The sequence below is a fragment of the Crocodylus porosus genome, unplaced genomic scaffold (assembly GCF_001723895.1).
Source record: "Crocodylus porosus isolate Cpor-Errol unplaced genomic scaffold, CroPor_comp1, whole genome shotgun sequence".
NCBI classification, from domain to species: Eukaryota; Metazoa; Chordata; order Crocodylia; family Crocodylidae; genus Crocodylus; species Crocodylus porosus.
Window position 1 is genome coordinate 10,281,090 of NW_017728906.1, and position 14,081 is coordinate 10,295,170.

Genomic DNA, 14,081 nt, shown 5'->3' on the forward strand with positions numbered 1-14,081 from the left:
TATGCAGTTAGCCCAGTGAAAGCTACCACACTAAGAAATCCATACCTTTTGAATGAATTGTTTGAATTTTATTTTTTGCTTTACTTACCCAGCCTTATGAATTTGGCCAATGAGGCAGGGTGCATATATTTAGTATTTATTTAAAATTTAATGAAATTTGGCAAATTACTAAACACGTTTGACTAGCTATTAATACTGAACCTGGGTCTGCCTCTGGAGTACCTTACTGGAAAGTTGTTGATAAAAATTATTTCAGTTTATCAAATTCTGTTTGTGTGGTGTTTCAACTTGGACTGTCTTTGGACAGCCAAGGAAGTGGGATAAAACATTATGAAAAATATGATAAAATATAAAGACATTTGTTATGAGGCTTGAGAATGTGAATAATGTAGAACTGTTTGTTTGTCCTTTGGATGTGGGGAAAAAAACCCATTGCCTTGCAGCCAGTCATTCCCCTCTAGCACTGGTTAGAGCAGGTGTCTAGAGGGCCACTTAATGAGTTTTGGTGAGGTGTCGAGGGCCACAACAATAGCCCTTCCCCTTGACAGGTGCCTCATCTCTGGTTTCCATCTTATGACAAGAAGTTGGGTGCCCTATACCTTGACCTTTCCCACCAGAAGTCTGTCTCCTTGCCCCAGGAAGTACTCCTTTTAGGAGGGGGGGTTGCTTGTATATTGTGTGTAGAGGGGTGGGGGAGGTGCTTGCAGTGTGTGGGGGGATGGGTGTGTGGGTGTGGTTGAGATGTGGGGGCTGTGGGATCTGGGTGTCTGGGTATGGTAGGGTTTGTATGGTGCATGTGTGGGACCTTGTTGGATGTGTGTGTGGGTATGGTGGGAGATGAGGTGTGTGGCTGAGATGTGGGGTATGTGTGTAGGTATGAGAGGGTGAAGTGTGCATGTGAGGAGGGGGTGTTGGTGGGATGTGGGTATGGTGGGATGTGTGTTTGCAGTGTGGGGGACAGTGTTGGGTATGTGAGGGGTGTGAGTACATGTGTGGAGTATGTGGTTGGGTGTGGGTAGGTTGGGTGTGCATGTGTGGGGGGCTTCCTTCCCAAACCCAGCTTCCCCCCCCGCTTTTTGTGATGTGGCTGAGCCCAGCCCATCTTCAGGTGAGAGGAGGGGGAAGGGGATCAGTGCTGCCTGCCTGGCTTGCAGTGCACTGCAAAGGGCAAGGAAGCAGCTGCTGCTGGCAGGCACCAAGAGAACCCCCTAGGAAAGGGAAGGGAGGGTGGGCAGGGAGCTGAGCCTGTTGCCACCACCTCCCTTGGTCTCCATCCCATACATCCCTGTGCTTGCTGCTCCTGCTGCTTCCATGCCACATGGCTGCCTGGTGGGACTGCACCAAGCCCACACTGGCTTCTGCTCCCCCCACTTATCTGTTTTGTGCCCATCTGGTTGGGCTTTGTGAGCAGATGAGCTCCTTCATGGACCCTCCTCTCCATCCACGCACTCCCCTGCCCAGCCATGCACAAGCAGGACCAAAGTGAGTTGCAAGTAGAGCCTACCCCACTTCCCTCAGTGCTTTAGCTTCCCCTTCATACCTGCTGCCTAGAGCACTCCAGCAAGGATAGCAAGGACAGGAGGAGGAGAACCCTGCAGTTCCCTAGGTGGTGACATCAGCAGCAACATCAACCCTGTCCAGAAGCTATGTCTGCTGGCCAAGGCAGGTGCCCTCCAGCAGGGAAGGCAGGAAGTATAACACATGCTGTCCCAGGTGGGAACAGCCCTGTGCAGAGTGCAGCAGAGGTGGCTGCTGGTGGTGCCTGATGCAACAAAATGGTGGGTGCCTGTGGGCCAGATCCAATCAGCTGGCATGCCTGATCTGGCCTATGGGCCTTATTTGGGGTTAAAGAATAATGCCACCTTGGGATCTACAGTTATTTTGTGTTCAACTATAATGTGATATTGTGAAAAAGGCAGATGTGATGCAATGATGTATCAGAAGATGTGTCTAGTAGACATTGGGGAAAGTAATGTTATTGTACAGTGGCCTTCTAAAATCTCATCTAGAATGCTGTATACATTTATGGTTGCCCATGTTGAGGTTAAATTAATTCAACCAGGAACAAGTGCAAAAAAGGGCTGCTTTGATGATCAGAGAAATGGAAAGCTGATCTTGTAAAAGGAAACTAAATGGCTTATTTCAGATTAGCAAACTGAAGGCTCAGAAATGATATGATTGCTCTCTATCAGTAAAACACCAGGGATGGGAAAAGAAATTTAAGCTGAAGGGCAAAGTTAGCACAAGAACAAATGGTTGAAAATGGGTCATGTATGAGTTAGAAATTTATATTTCTTATTATTGGAGGGTAAGGTTGTCAAAGAGCCAATACACATAGCAGGTGCAGAAACTGAACTAGTTTTAAAACAAAGCTTGGTCCATTTAAGAAAAATTAAGTGATGTCTGAATGTGTAATGTCAGGGAATTAGACTCAAGAAGTAACTAAAGAGGTTTCTTTGAGTCTTATATTCCTCACTTCATGAAAGTAGCTGTAAAGTTTACTACTTAAATACCTGGTATGTGCTTGAGACAAGGATGATGATAAGCAATACTATAAAAAGGAAGAATGAATGAATGGGGGCTGTTATATCATTTCATGTACAGTACTAAACTGGTTGATTCAAAGTTTTCCATGTCTGGGGCCTTGTCACACATTCACTTGCAACAATTGCAAATCATTGGAAGAGTGACCTATTAAAGATAGTATATATTAAGAGATAACCCTCCCCTGAAAAGGAACAGCTTTGCAACTCATGCGTACACTTAATATGTGTTAAACTACTTGAACCTGTGTCTGCTCACATTTTAACTGCACCTTAGTAAGTGTTAAGTTGAATGTGTGACACAACCCTTAGTAAATGTTGACTACGTAAAAAGTGCCATCTTAAGTCCCTTTCCTAACATGCATTTAACTTGAGAAATAGAATTACTGGTGCTAGTCAATAATAAATTTTCAATTTACATCCTAATTAATTTGATTCTTTTTAACATGGGATCACAAGGTCAAACATAAAAGAATCCATTAGAGGGCAGTAGTACATATAGCTACAATCTGGCATATTAAAAGGTATTGCATTTTCTGAATTTTTTTTTGTATACGTAATGAAGAAGAATGCATCAGAGCATTCTGACCTGCATCGTTATAATCACGCTTAATTTTGTTACATCTCAAACAAAACCGAAATGTATTTTGCTAATATTATTCTATGAAACCTACTTGTCATATTAAGAACATATATGAGAACTCCAAATTTATGTTAATAGTATAGAATCTCAGGAAAGAACGTCTGTGATCACGTATATTACAAATAGATTTTCAAGGGTAGAAGTCAGACTTCTAGTTTCATGTGTTATATACTTATGAAGTCATTTAATAACGTGAGTATATGGCACAAATACTAAATAAAGAACTTTTATGTTTCTTAGCATTTTCCCCCAAGAACATTTAAGTTTAAAATAAGGAAGTTAGTTTGTTTTTCTTTTTTCAGTGTTGGATCTAAATTAACTTCCAGGCAGGAAGGTGGGAAGGGAGGAGGTTGTGTGGAATAGTTCAAGGAGGCAATGTTCAGAACTATACCTATTCAGGTATGTTTTTTAATTTTGCTGATTTAGGAATCATTAAAAGTGTATTGCCATTTTAATTTAAATCAAAGAAAAGATTAAATATTCATGAAACTAGTGGTGTCCTCTGAGATATTTACTACTTGAAATGTGAATGCAAAAGGCTAGATTCTACTATTTATCCTCCAGCAGTCCCATTGACTTTAGTGGATTTAAGCAGGTGTCATAGAAAATAAAATTAGTCCAGTTAATAAGCTTGATATTTAAATTAACTGTTTTCACATATCTAAAACAATTGAATAGATAAACCTTTTTATTATTATTTCCAGTTATATTGCTTGATACTACAGCTGCACTTGGAGAGCTTGGATGGAAAACCTATCCTTTAAATGGGGTAAGTCGCAAAGTATTTTTTGTTTTTGTATTCAGCACTCAGATACTTTTAACAGTAGAGTGGATTATTATAGCTAAATGGATAAATATGGCAAAAAAAAGCACTAATGGAAAGATTTTCGTTTACCTAAGTCTGGACCTGATCTAAGATAATACTGAGTGCCAAGAATGGCGAGTAAATGTGTACGTATAGTCACTCAATAGTATTCTCATAGATAAGAGCCCATCAGGATTTGTAATCTAAATCCATAGTTTGAAATTCCTAATTCAGTTGTAAAAAAAAAATTTTCTGTACCAAAATGTTTAAAATGAGGGACAGGTGACAGGAATAAGATTTTCTCTAAATTTAATAGGAAAATAAATTCCACCATTTGTTATAGCCGCATGAAACAGCACTCACATGACTGAAGTGGGCTTTTTGGATTTACATTTTCTGATGGCACACTTTCAGATTCAGAAGGCCCACTGAATACAATGAAAACAGTGAGGGAAATTCTAGAAAATTTTTATTTATGGAAAACATTGGGGTTTTTTTTTCCTTCAGTAATTATACATCAGATGTTTAGTATCTTGGATAATGTTCATTTTACTATACTGTTTATACAGATAAACACAACAGGAAGCACTGGGTACTTCATAAGGCACAAGGTCTTGGAGTATTGCAAGGGGTTAGAATCCATGGTAATGCCACAGGAGAGAAGGAGAATGTTCTCATTGAAGTACAGCTACAAGTACTTCTTCAGTGGCTATATTTCAGAGGTGGTGTTCTCCTTGTCTGATGGCCGGTACACTTAACAGCAAAACCAAGACATTTTTAGTTTGTTGTAATTAATATACAGTATACTGGAGTATTTATTTCTTCTTTATAAGTTGGCTTGTGAGGTATCCTGGGCAGGCTGTAAGTTTAGTTAGCTCTTGCTTTGTGTATCGTTTGTTTTTTTCTTCTATTTGATTATTATCTCTTAATCACTGGCTGTGATGCATGAAATCAGCTGATTTCTAAAATAAGTTTCAAATGTAGGTCAGAAAATATTTCTGCTGTTGAAAACATTTTCTTTCATTCTTGCTTCACATTCTGATAAGGAAATAAAAATTATCCATCTTCAGCACTTTAACCCATTTTATAAAATGTCTTTAGTATCTGTGTCATTACAAACTTCAAGCAATGTGATATTTCTTAATCTCAGTTGATTTCATATTTATCAATTACATTTTTCAATATTTCCCAGGTCTTTCAATTCTTAGGCATTTTCAGTCTCTTAATAGATATTTCAGTATTTTTGCTTCGCAATTTCACATAGCCTGAATTCTAAAAATTCTGAAACCTCTTTTGGAAATCATGAATAAACCAATTTCTGACACCTATACTGATGACAGATGCATCAGATAAATTTCTTTTGATACCAATCAAATAAATAAAACAATTATTTAAGAATTATTTATTATCCACATTCTAAGAAGCTTCTGGGTTGTCACTAATTATAGACTGAAAGTACAAGTAGAAAGAAACTAGAGGATTTATGCAGTTGTCAGAAAATTTTGTTCATGTAAATTGTCTTTTTTCCCTCAATTTTATAGTACATTTTAAAAACACACTGAGATTTTACCAGAGGAATGGACTTTACTCTTTTAGTTTAATAATTGGAAGTGTCTATGTCAGTGAAAAGAATTCAGGTACAAGCAAGCTCTAAATGTTTGTGATTATGCTTATTTTAAAAATGTGACCTCTTTGTTGGAATTTTGAAAAGAATATCAGTAAAAAATGTGATAAATGCTTTGGAAAAAAAGAATTGCTAAATGCTTAGAGTTTGAGGAACGCATTTTATGTAGTGTCACATTGATAATTAGTTAAGCTGGAAAGAAGATAGGAATTTAGTAATGAAATTTTCTGATTAATTAAGAGAATTAATTAAAAGACAACATGGAGGAGGACTAAAATACAGTAAGAACTGTAGTAACAGAACTAGAGTAACAGAAATGGTATAAATTTTAATAGTACAATGTGCAAAGTCAGGCATGGTGGATTAACTACAAGAACTTCTGCCTTAAACTAAGAACCCATCAGCTGAAAATGAGCCAGGAAGAGAGATGATGTTGGTTAGCTATGAGCCACCAGCATGGCATAGCTGAGAGAAAAGAGAAAATAATTTTAGGATCTCTCCTTTTCTACTAGAGAGAAAAAAGTATTAATGTGTCAGTTCTAAGCTCAGTTGAGATCTCTGGAATACTATATATCCTTCTGGTCACCTGTTTTCAAGAAAAATGAATTCAAACTGGAACAGATGGAAAGAATACTAAGATGGTCAGGGAAATGGAGAGACTATTGTAGAAGAAGCTAAAAGAGCTTTTCTGAGGTGGGCTATAATAGCATTTCATAAATAATCCAGAAGGATACACATGAGGGATAGGGAGAAACTATTTAAACTTAGGGATACCAGTGTCTCAGGCATACTCTAGTTGTGAATACATATAGTTTAGCAATCCGAAAAAGGTTATTAAGCATGTTGGTTTCCAACAAGAAAGTTCCCAAGCCTTCCAGTTGTAGTGGTAAGAAACCTAACTGGTCTAAAATGGAGCTTGTTAAATCTTAATAAAAAGATTCTTTAATGCTCTGGAGTGTGATTGCAGAGAACCAGTTCTAGCAACTACAAGGTCCCTTCTGGGCTTTTTTACCAGAATATTGAACATTGTTTGAGACAAAGGTTTTTGTGAGTGATATATTTTATTGGACCAAGAGCATGATTGAGATACTTACACAAGCTTTCAAATGTGAAGCATTTTTCATTAGGTCTAAAGAGAGAAGAAAGCACAGCACTGATTTAAAAACAGTGTGTAAGGTTCTGAAATTGGAGAAAGACATTCCCAGCAGTAATAGACAGATAAACAATTTAACAGAAAAAGAGACAGTTTCATTAGTGGAAGAGTAAGACCTTTCAAAACTTAAGAGAGTGATGACCGCCTTCAGCGTGCAGAAAGATTTCTAGCAATCAGATAGATAGATTGTATGCCTGTGAAAGTCTCATAGTTGCTAGTGACTGGTTAGCCTGTGCCTGTCTTGCTTTGAATATTTGTTCACACACTGCCTTGGCACATGCACCTGGTGACAGGCACAGGGAAGCTCCATACAACCTCAGATGGGGACCCTGATCACCCCGGGGAGGACCCCAGAACTTGCCTGCCACAACTTTGAATGCATCTTCAGTGGTGGGGTCTTCCATTGGCAGTCCCTCAAGATTGGTTGTTTCTTCTGATGGATATTCATGGGGCTTTACCTCCCCTACACCCCTGCCATATGCCAGACACCGATGGGACACCTGATTTTGATGCGAGTTGCTCTCCAGGCATGATGGTCCTTACCCATCGCACGCTCTCAAGTGTTGGGTCTTCTCTAGCCTCCTTCATGGACTACGCGTTTGTTGGATGTTCCTCTGTCCTCCAGGTCTTTCCCACTCAGTGCCAGCTGCTTGTTAGCTTTTGTGAGTGGCACTTGTGATTAGGCTGTTGCTTGGTCCCCTCGGCATCAGGTTATCAAAAAATTAAAAATAAATCAACAAACAAGGTAAATGGCAAAAGAAGAATATGCACTGGCCAGAAGGCAACGAATGGAAGGACACACAAAAAGGAACACAAGGCTGGTAAAAGAAAAAGAGCTCAGGCCGGACTGCCTTGGTATATTGCCTGCCCTGAAGTCTGTGCTTGGCCGTGTCCTCTAACGCTTCTTCATTCTCTGTCTTGGCTGCGCTTCCTCCATTTCTCTCTGGGTCAACTCTTCTCCCTTGACCCAGTCTTTGAGTGCCCGGTGTAGGGAGCTTTTTCTGTCTCCGGGGTTTCCCCCTGCTCTTCCCTGAATGAGGTTTCCTCCCACACACCACCGGTACTGCCCATGACCAGCGTGGAGGCTTGTTGCAGCTGCTGGTGCCTGAGGTGTCCCTGTCCAATCGGGACTTCCCCCTTCTTGCCGGCACTGCCTGCCACTGGCATGGAAATCCTGCTGCTTCTCCCGCTGTCCTCTGCTCTCAGCTGGTGTCAGCTTTTATCCTAGCTGGCCGGCGATCGTCAGTGACGTCTCCTGCTGGTTTCAGCTGTATATAGGCACGGCTGATGAACTGCGTAGTTTTCTCCTGTCGGCATTGCTTGTCTGGCATCCTGACTCCTAAAGTGGGTGAGTATCCTCTGATTTCAGGGTTTCTCCTTCAGGTGTCCCCCATGTTTGTACCCCTGGGACACAGCCACTATTCCTCTTCACTTTAGGTTGCCTTCCTTTATGCTTCCCCATAATTCCTTCATGTTGAAAATGCAAAGAAAGAGAAAAAGGGAGGTGAAATCTTCCAGTTATCTTTAGTGTTAGGGATAGCAGCAAGGATTTTCTTCACAGGGCTCTGGCTCCTGTACACCCTGCCCTTACCACACCTATGCAAACACAAGCCCGTGTTCCCTTTCGGCCTCACCCAACAAGTAACTGCGATATGATGACTGATTGTTGACCAGTTATTCTAGACTCTTACTTGCAAGGAGTGACGGATAATAACCCATTCCTTATAGGTTCACAACACCCACTAAGTCTTTATTTCATTACCCAATTAGTTTGTAACCACTGTATCTTTCTATTACAGGCCCTTATTTTCCCCTTGCCTCTGGCTAAGTATCAGCATTCAGTTGATTTGTTTCCCCCCATCCATCAATTAACAAGTTAATCCATGCTCAATCCTGTCCTTATTCCAGGTCTATTCATTAGTAAGCATTCTACATTAATTCATACATATTTACGGCCCATCCACTATAAGGTTTAACACCATTATTTATATTCCATCAATTAACAAATTTCCTTGTGTCTTGTCAAGCATTCTTCTATTGCCTCAACTCGCACAGTGTCCCATTAATACATCCATTGACTCTTTAATTAATCAGTTCCTATACATTTTTATCCCTGGACTGTCTGGTCTGTGAACCAGATTCTCAGCCTTCATTGTAATTAATTTCTTTGTTGTAATTAATTCATGGATTGATTGAAGTCTGTTTGACTCCATTCGTCCTTTAACTCATTGAGAGTAAGACCACTCACTTCAGAGCTTCCCTATCAATTAACCCAGTTCATCATTCTTAGGGAGGACCCTGAGGTTTATTGGAACTCGCCAGTGGTGGTAGCTCCTTCACCCCAACTGTGGATCCCCATGCTGCCTCTCTTATAGAGGTACTCATTCTCCCCTTACACTGCTCTGGGTCTGGCTCATGCTTAATGTCCCAGTTCCTTTTGTCAATCCCACACCTCTGCAGAGTGTGCACAAGCTCTGTGTCTCATGCTGACCTTCTCCAGGGATCTATCCTTCTGGCCAGCCCAACTTGACCTTATGGCTGGGCCTCCCTTGGCCAATGGGAGCCAACTCTAGGATCCCACTTGCCTACTTCACCCTGTGCTGGGCATGTATACCAGAAGTTCACCCTGGGCATCATCTCTTTCCACCACACAATTGGTCCTACATTCCTTGGTAAGTTAGTTTCTGTGTCTGGGCCCAGAGGGGCACTCCAGACCATAACAGGGCCAGGGGTCAGTGCCCTGTTACAATGCCAGAAGGAAAGTTTCACTATTCAGTCTTTGATTTTCAAGGTCCATCCAGCCTATGCATTTTTGTTTTGTTTCCAGGCTTGCCTTTTGAAGGTGTTTTGTATATTTCCCTTGAGCACAAGGATAGTAAGTTCAGAAAAATGCTCTCCTACCCAATGTCTCTTGTCCTTGTAACAGGGTGCCTCCTCATCAGGTCTTCACTGGCTGCCCACTCCTGGGGTAACTGTCCACTTCACTTTCCTGCCACACCTTGATGGAAAAATAATGAGAGTTATTACTAAGGTGGGAGGCTACCCATTACTCACCCTGCTGATAAGGGCCTAATACCTGCTCCAAACTCTCCTTCACAGGTCCCATGCCTTGGACATGTTACTTTGTGTGTGTTACTTCACTGGCCTATGGCTGGAGGAAACTGGGCACACAGTTATAGCTCTTTTCTACAGCCCTGGAGGGCCACTCACATACCATGAGGAGTGGTAGTGGGTCCCACTCACTCCTCTGGCTCTCACCCAGCCTCTTTCATCCTGCCCTCTCTTGCAGGGCCACACTCATCCTACCTGGCCTCACCCAGCTTTGGGTTTAGCTCTCTTCTCCTTGGTCAGCCCTGTCACAGTCTGTTGTATGTCTCCCGCTACCATCACCTGAGCATTGACTGAGCGATTGTATGACTGTAGGTCTATCTCACTTCTAGCCCCTTGCGGGGCCACTATGCCCCCAGTGGGCCTCCTCACTCACCCACACTCACGGGGTCTCTCTACTCATTGCTCCTCTCACTCAGGGTCTCTCTACTCGTTGCCTCTCTCACTCAGGGTCTCACTTGTGCCCCCAGGCTTTCCCTTGTCACCTGGGCACAGCCCCAGTTCTTTCCTCCAGCTTGAGCTCTGCCTTAGGGCTCCCTCTGCTCATTAGAACACCACTAGGGATGTGGGACTGGAGTTATAAGGCACTCAGATCCACCTTTCACTGGGGGGGTAACTGGCCTGGCACTTTCTGGGGGCTCCCACACCACCCTTCCCTGACAGGGTTATACATCTTACCTAGGACAAGGGGTCACCTCCACCCCATAGCCCCTGCCCTTATCTCCTGACCATGCCAGAGCAGACTCTCAGCCTGATGTTACCTCCTTTCTCCTGCAGCAAACTGCAGCCCAGATTATATACCGGGGTCCAAAATGGCTGCCCTCATCAGGCACCCAGCAGCTGACTGTTTTCTGCCCTTAAAGCGAAAGTGCCCTGCCACAGTCCTCTTAATTTTTTTTCTAAGAGAAATTATTCTGATGTATAACTTCAGTTTAATTCCACCCAAATAATTACTATCAAGGTATTTGGTGTTCTGGATCAGATAGACCTCATTTTGGGAAAGGTATGTGCAGGATCCGTGGATTCTGATGGGTTCATTGTGTCTGGTGGTGATTGTCTTTGCAGTGGAGAATTGTTGCATCAATCTGTAAGACCAAGCTATATCCCATTTGATGTCTGTTGAACAATGGGGAGTTTCCTTCTGTTGAGTTGGTTAAGGTTAGGGGTTTGTTCAAAAGCCAGGATAGGAGGGGCTGGTAATATTTGTTGAGTGTCTTTTCTAAGTATAGGTTGTAATGGTTTGATGGTTCTTCTGATTGGTTCAAGTGTGGGGCGGTAGGTGACCACCATGGGTGTGTAGTCACAGGAAGGTGTCTTTTTATATTGTAACAGGTTTCTGCTGGGTATTTGAGTGACTCTTTCAAAGATATGTTTTATTTCCCTACTGGAGTATCCTTGTTGTATAAAAACACATCTCAGATTAGCAAGGTGGGTGTTGCAAACCTTCTCCCCCACAGAAAACATGCAGTGGTATCTGAGGGTTTGACTGTAGCTTGCACCTTTCTGTGTGCTTGGGATGATTGCTGGCTTTACGCACATAAGTATGATAATCCATGAGTGTTTTGTGTATTTTAGTTTATAACATGCCATCCCAAGCGTGAATCATGGTATCTAGAAAGTTGATTTTAGTGTAAGAGTATTCTCTAGAACATTTGCTTGAGGAGTGATAATTGTTAAGCAGGTGGTAGAAGTTGGTTAGGAAGTCCATTTTTCAGTCCAGATGATGAAGATGCTATCTATGCAATGCAGGTAGAATGTGGGTTTTCTAAAAATTCTTCCCCCAGATGACTCCTGGAGAGCTTGGCATATTTTGGACTGATGTTAGTGTAAAGTCAATGGTTGAAAGTATAGCCACTTTAGGAAGGTGGTTGATATTTTGGATTTTGTTGTTGAAGTCTTTTGTGTCTGGCAGAAAACATGCCATTTGAGTGAGAAATAGGTTCTATTAATGTGTTGATAGCTTTTCACTGAGGGTTACTAAAGTTGGATATGTTGGGTCTACACAGGTCACTTTTTTTTTTTTTTTTTGTAAATTTATGCAAGCATAAAGAAAGTTCCTTAGGATAGAGAGTGCAGGATTAGTGGAAGTAGTTCCTGAAGTTGTTATAGAAATGATTTGAATATGTTTCCCAGTTCCCATACTTGTGGTATCCACTGGGCTGTGTGAAACAGCATTGTTTTGTTTTGACTTCCATTTCAATGGGATAGTGTTTAGTTTCAAATTTCATTTTGAAGCACTGTTCCATTTTGTTTCATCAAAACTGTTTTGCTGTTTCAACATTTCCCCCATAGGCTATAATGAGGAAGCACAAAACTGCCTATATCTTTGTCATTTGGGGGAAGATTTGGATGAAAACAGCAGGGATGGTAGCCCCTTCTGGGGACATGAAGCCTGCCAAGTTTCCAGGAGATAGGTGGAGGGATTTCTGGGAAACTGCATCTCAAGCTGATGACAAAACTCATGGGGGGGGGTGTATGTGTGTGTGAAGGTGCACCCTCACTGGTGTTGGGGTCTCTATATGACATGGTAGTGTGTCCCAATGAGGCCTGCTTCTCCCCTATGGCCTCAGTCTGGTTCACATCTTTAATTAACAACAGGTAAGCACTGCAGCACAGTAGCACTAGCATCTCAGGCAGGCTAACTGTGACAGAGCTTTTCTTTCCTTTTTTGCAGGAGCTTCTTCTACAGCAGCTGCCATAGAACTCTCCCTGCCAGCCCCAACCCTGGGACTTAGATGTGCACAGGGCCTCGCGTCCTTCCCGTCAGCTGACAGGGGACAGGTGCTAGGGGTGTTTGTCTAAGGACATAGCACTGGGAGACAAGTTTCTTTGGGTCAATCTAAGCTGGTATCTTTTAGTAGACAAACTGAATAGTTAGAGACATATATCTTGGCAAGCTTTTGGGTTGAAAAAACCTTCATTGGGCTGAGGAAGCACCTGCATTTTGTGTGTGCGCACTGTTCCTGGATGGAAGGAATAGTAAAGAAACCAGAGGCTGGCATGCAATGCACATAAGAAAGCCAGTCAGTGAAAATGGAAATGAAGGCATCAGGGGACAGGCTGGGGTAGGGGGGAAAGGGGAATGTGGCAGCGCAGATTAAAGTGGCGAGGTACCTGACATGGATCAAAGTGAGCAGGAGGGCGCAAAAGCCCCCATGGCTCACCAAAAGCATCCAAGAATGTCTCCTAGCTAAAAGAGAAGTGTACACCCAATGGAAAGGAGAGGCCATCACCAGGGAGGACTAGACTGTGGTTGCTTGGAAATGCAGAGGGGCAGTCAGGAAGGCCAAGGTGGAGATGGAACTGGGACTAGCTACCGGGATCAAAGACAACAGGAAGTACTTTTTTAAATACATAGGGGGCAAAAAGAAGGTACCGGGCCCCGGCAAGACACGCTAGGAAATTTGGATGTCACACCAGACGATAAAGCTAACCTATTTAATGACTTCTTTGCCTCCATTTTCTTGAGCAGGAACTGGATCAGCCCCCCCACTGGACCCCCCTCGGGTCCCAGAGGAGGCTCACCTAGGCCAAGGGTCAGTGAGGATCTAGTCAGGGAACTTCTGGAGAGACTGAATGTATTTAAATTAGCTGGTCCAGACGATCTCCACCCCAGGGTGCTGAGGGAATTAGCTGAGGTCATTGCAAGACCCCTGGCACAGCTTTACAAGCACTCATGGTGCTCTGGTGTGGTGCCAGAGGACTGGAAGAGGGCCAGTGTAGTTCCCATCTTCAAAAAAGGGAGGAAGGAGGACACGGGGAACTAAAGGCCAGTTACTTTTACCTCGATCCTGTGTAAGCTTTTTGAGAGAATTATCCTGGCACATGTCCTCAAGGGTCCAGCAGGGGAGATTATGCTTAGGGGCAACCAACACGGGTTCATTAGAGACAGGTCCTGTCAGATTTGACACTAAGATATGGGGGGATGTGGGTACACTAGAAGGAAGGAATAGGCTACAATCAGACCTAGACAGGTTACAGGGGTGGGCAGATAAGACTAGGATGGAATTCAACACTGACAAGTGCAAGGTGGTACACCTGGGGAGGAAGAACCAGCACCGTACCTACAGGCTGTGGAACTCCCTTCTCATCACTGCAGAGGCAGAAAAGGATCTTGGAGTCATCACTGATGCCAAGATGAACATGGGCCGGCAGTGTGGGGATGCAGTCAGGAAGGCCAACCGCACCTTGTCATGCATCCACAG

At 42.8% G+C, this 14,081-nt stretch overlaps 1 protein-coding gene across 1 annotated transcript in view; it reads left to right on the forward strand.

Annotated features, from left to right (window-relative positions):
• Positions 1-14,081, forward strand: part of EPHA6 (EPH receptor A6) — a 948,424-nt gene that overhangs the window by 56,651 nt on the left and 877,692 nt on the right. The window contains exon 2 of the mRNA XM_019528673.1: positions 3,891-3,955. Within this exon, the coding sequence (XP_019384218.1) occupies positions 3,891-3,955 (65 nt within the window). The remainder of the gene's footprint in view (positions 1-3,890; positions 3,956-14,081) is intronic.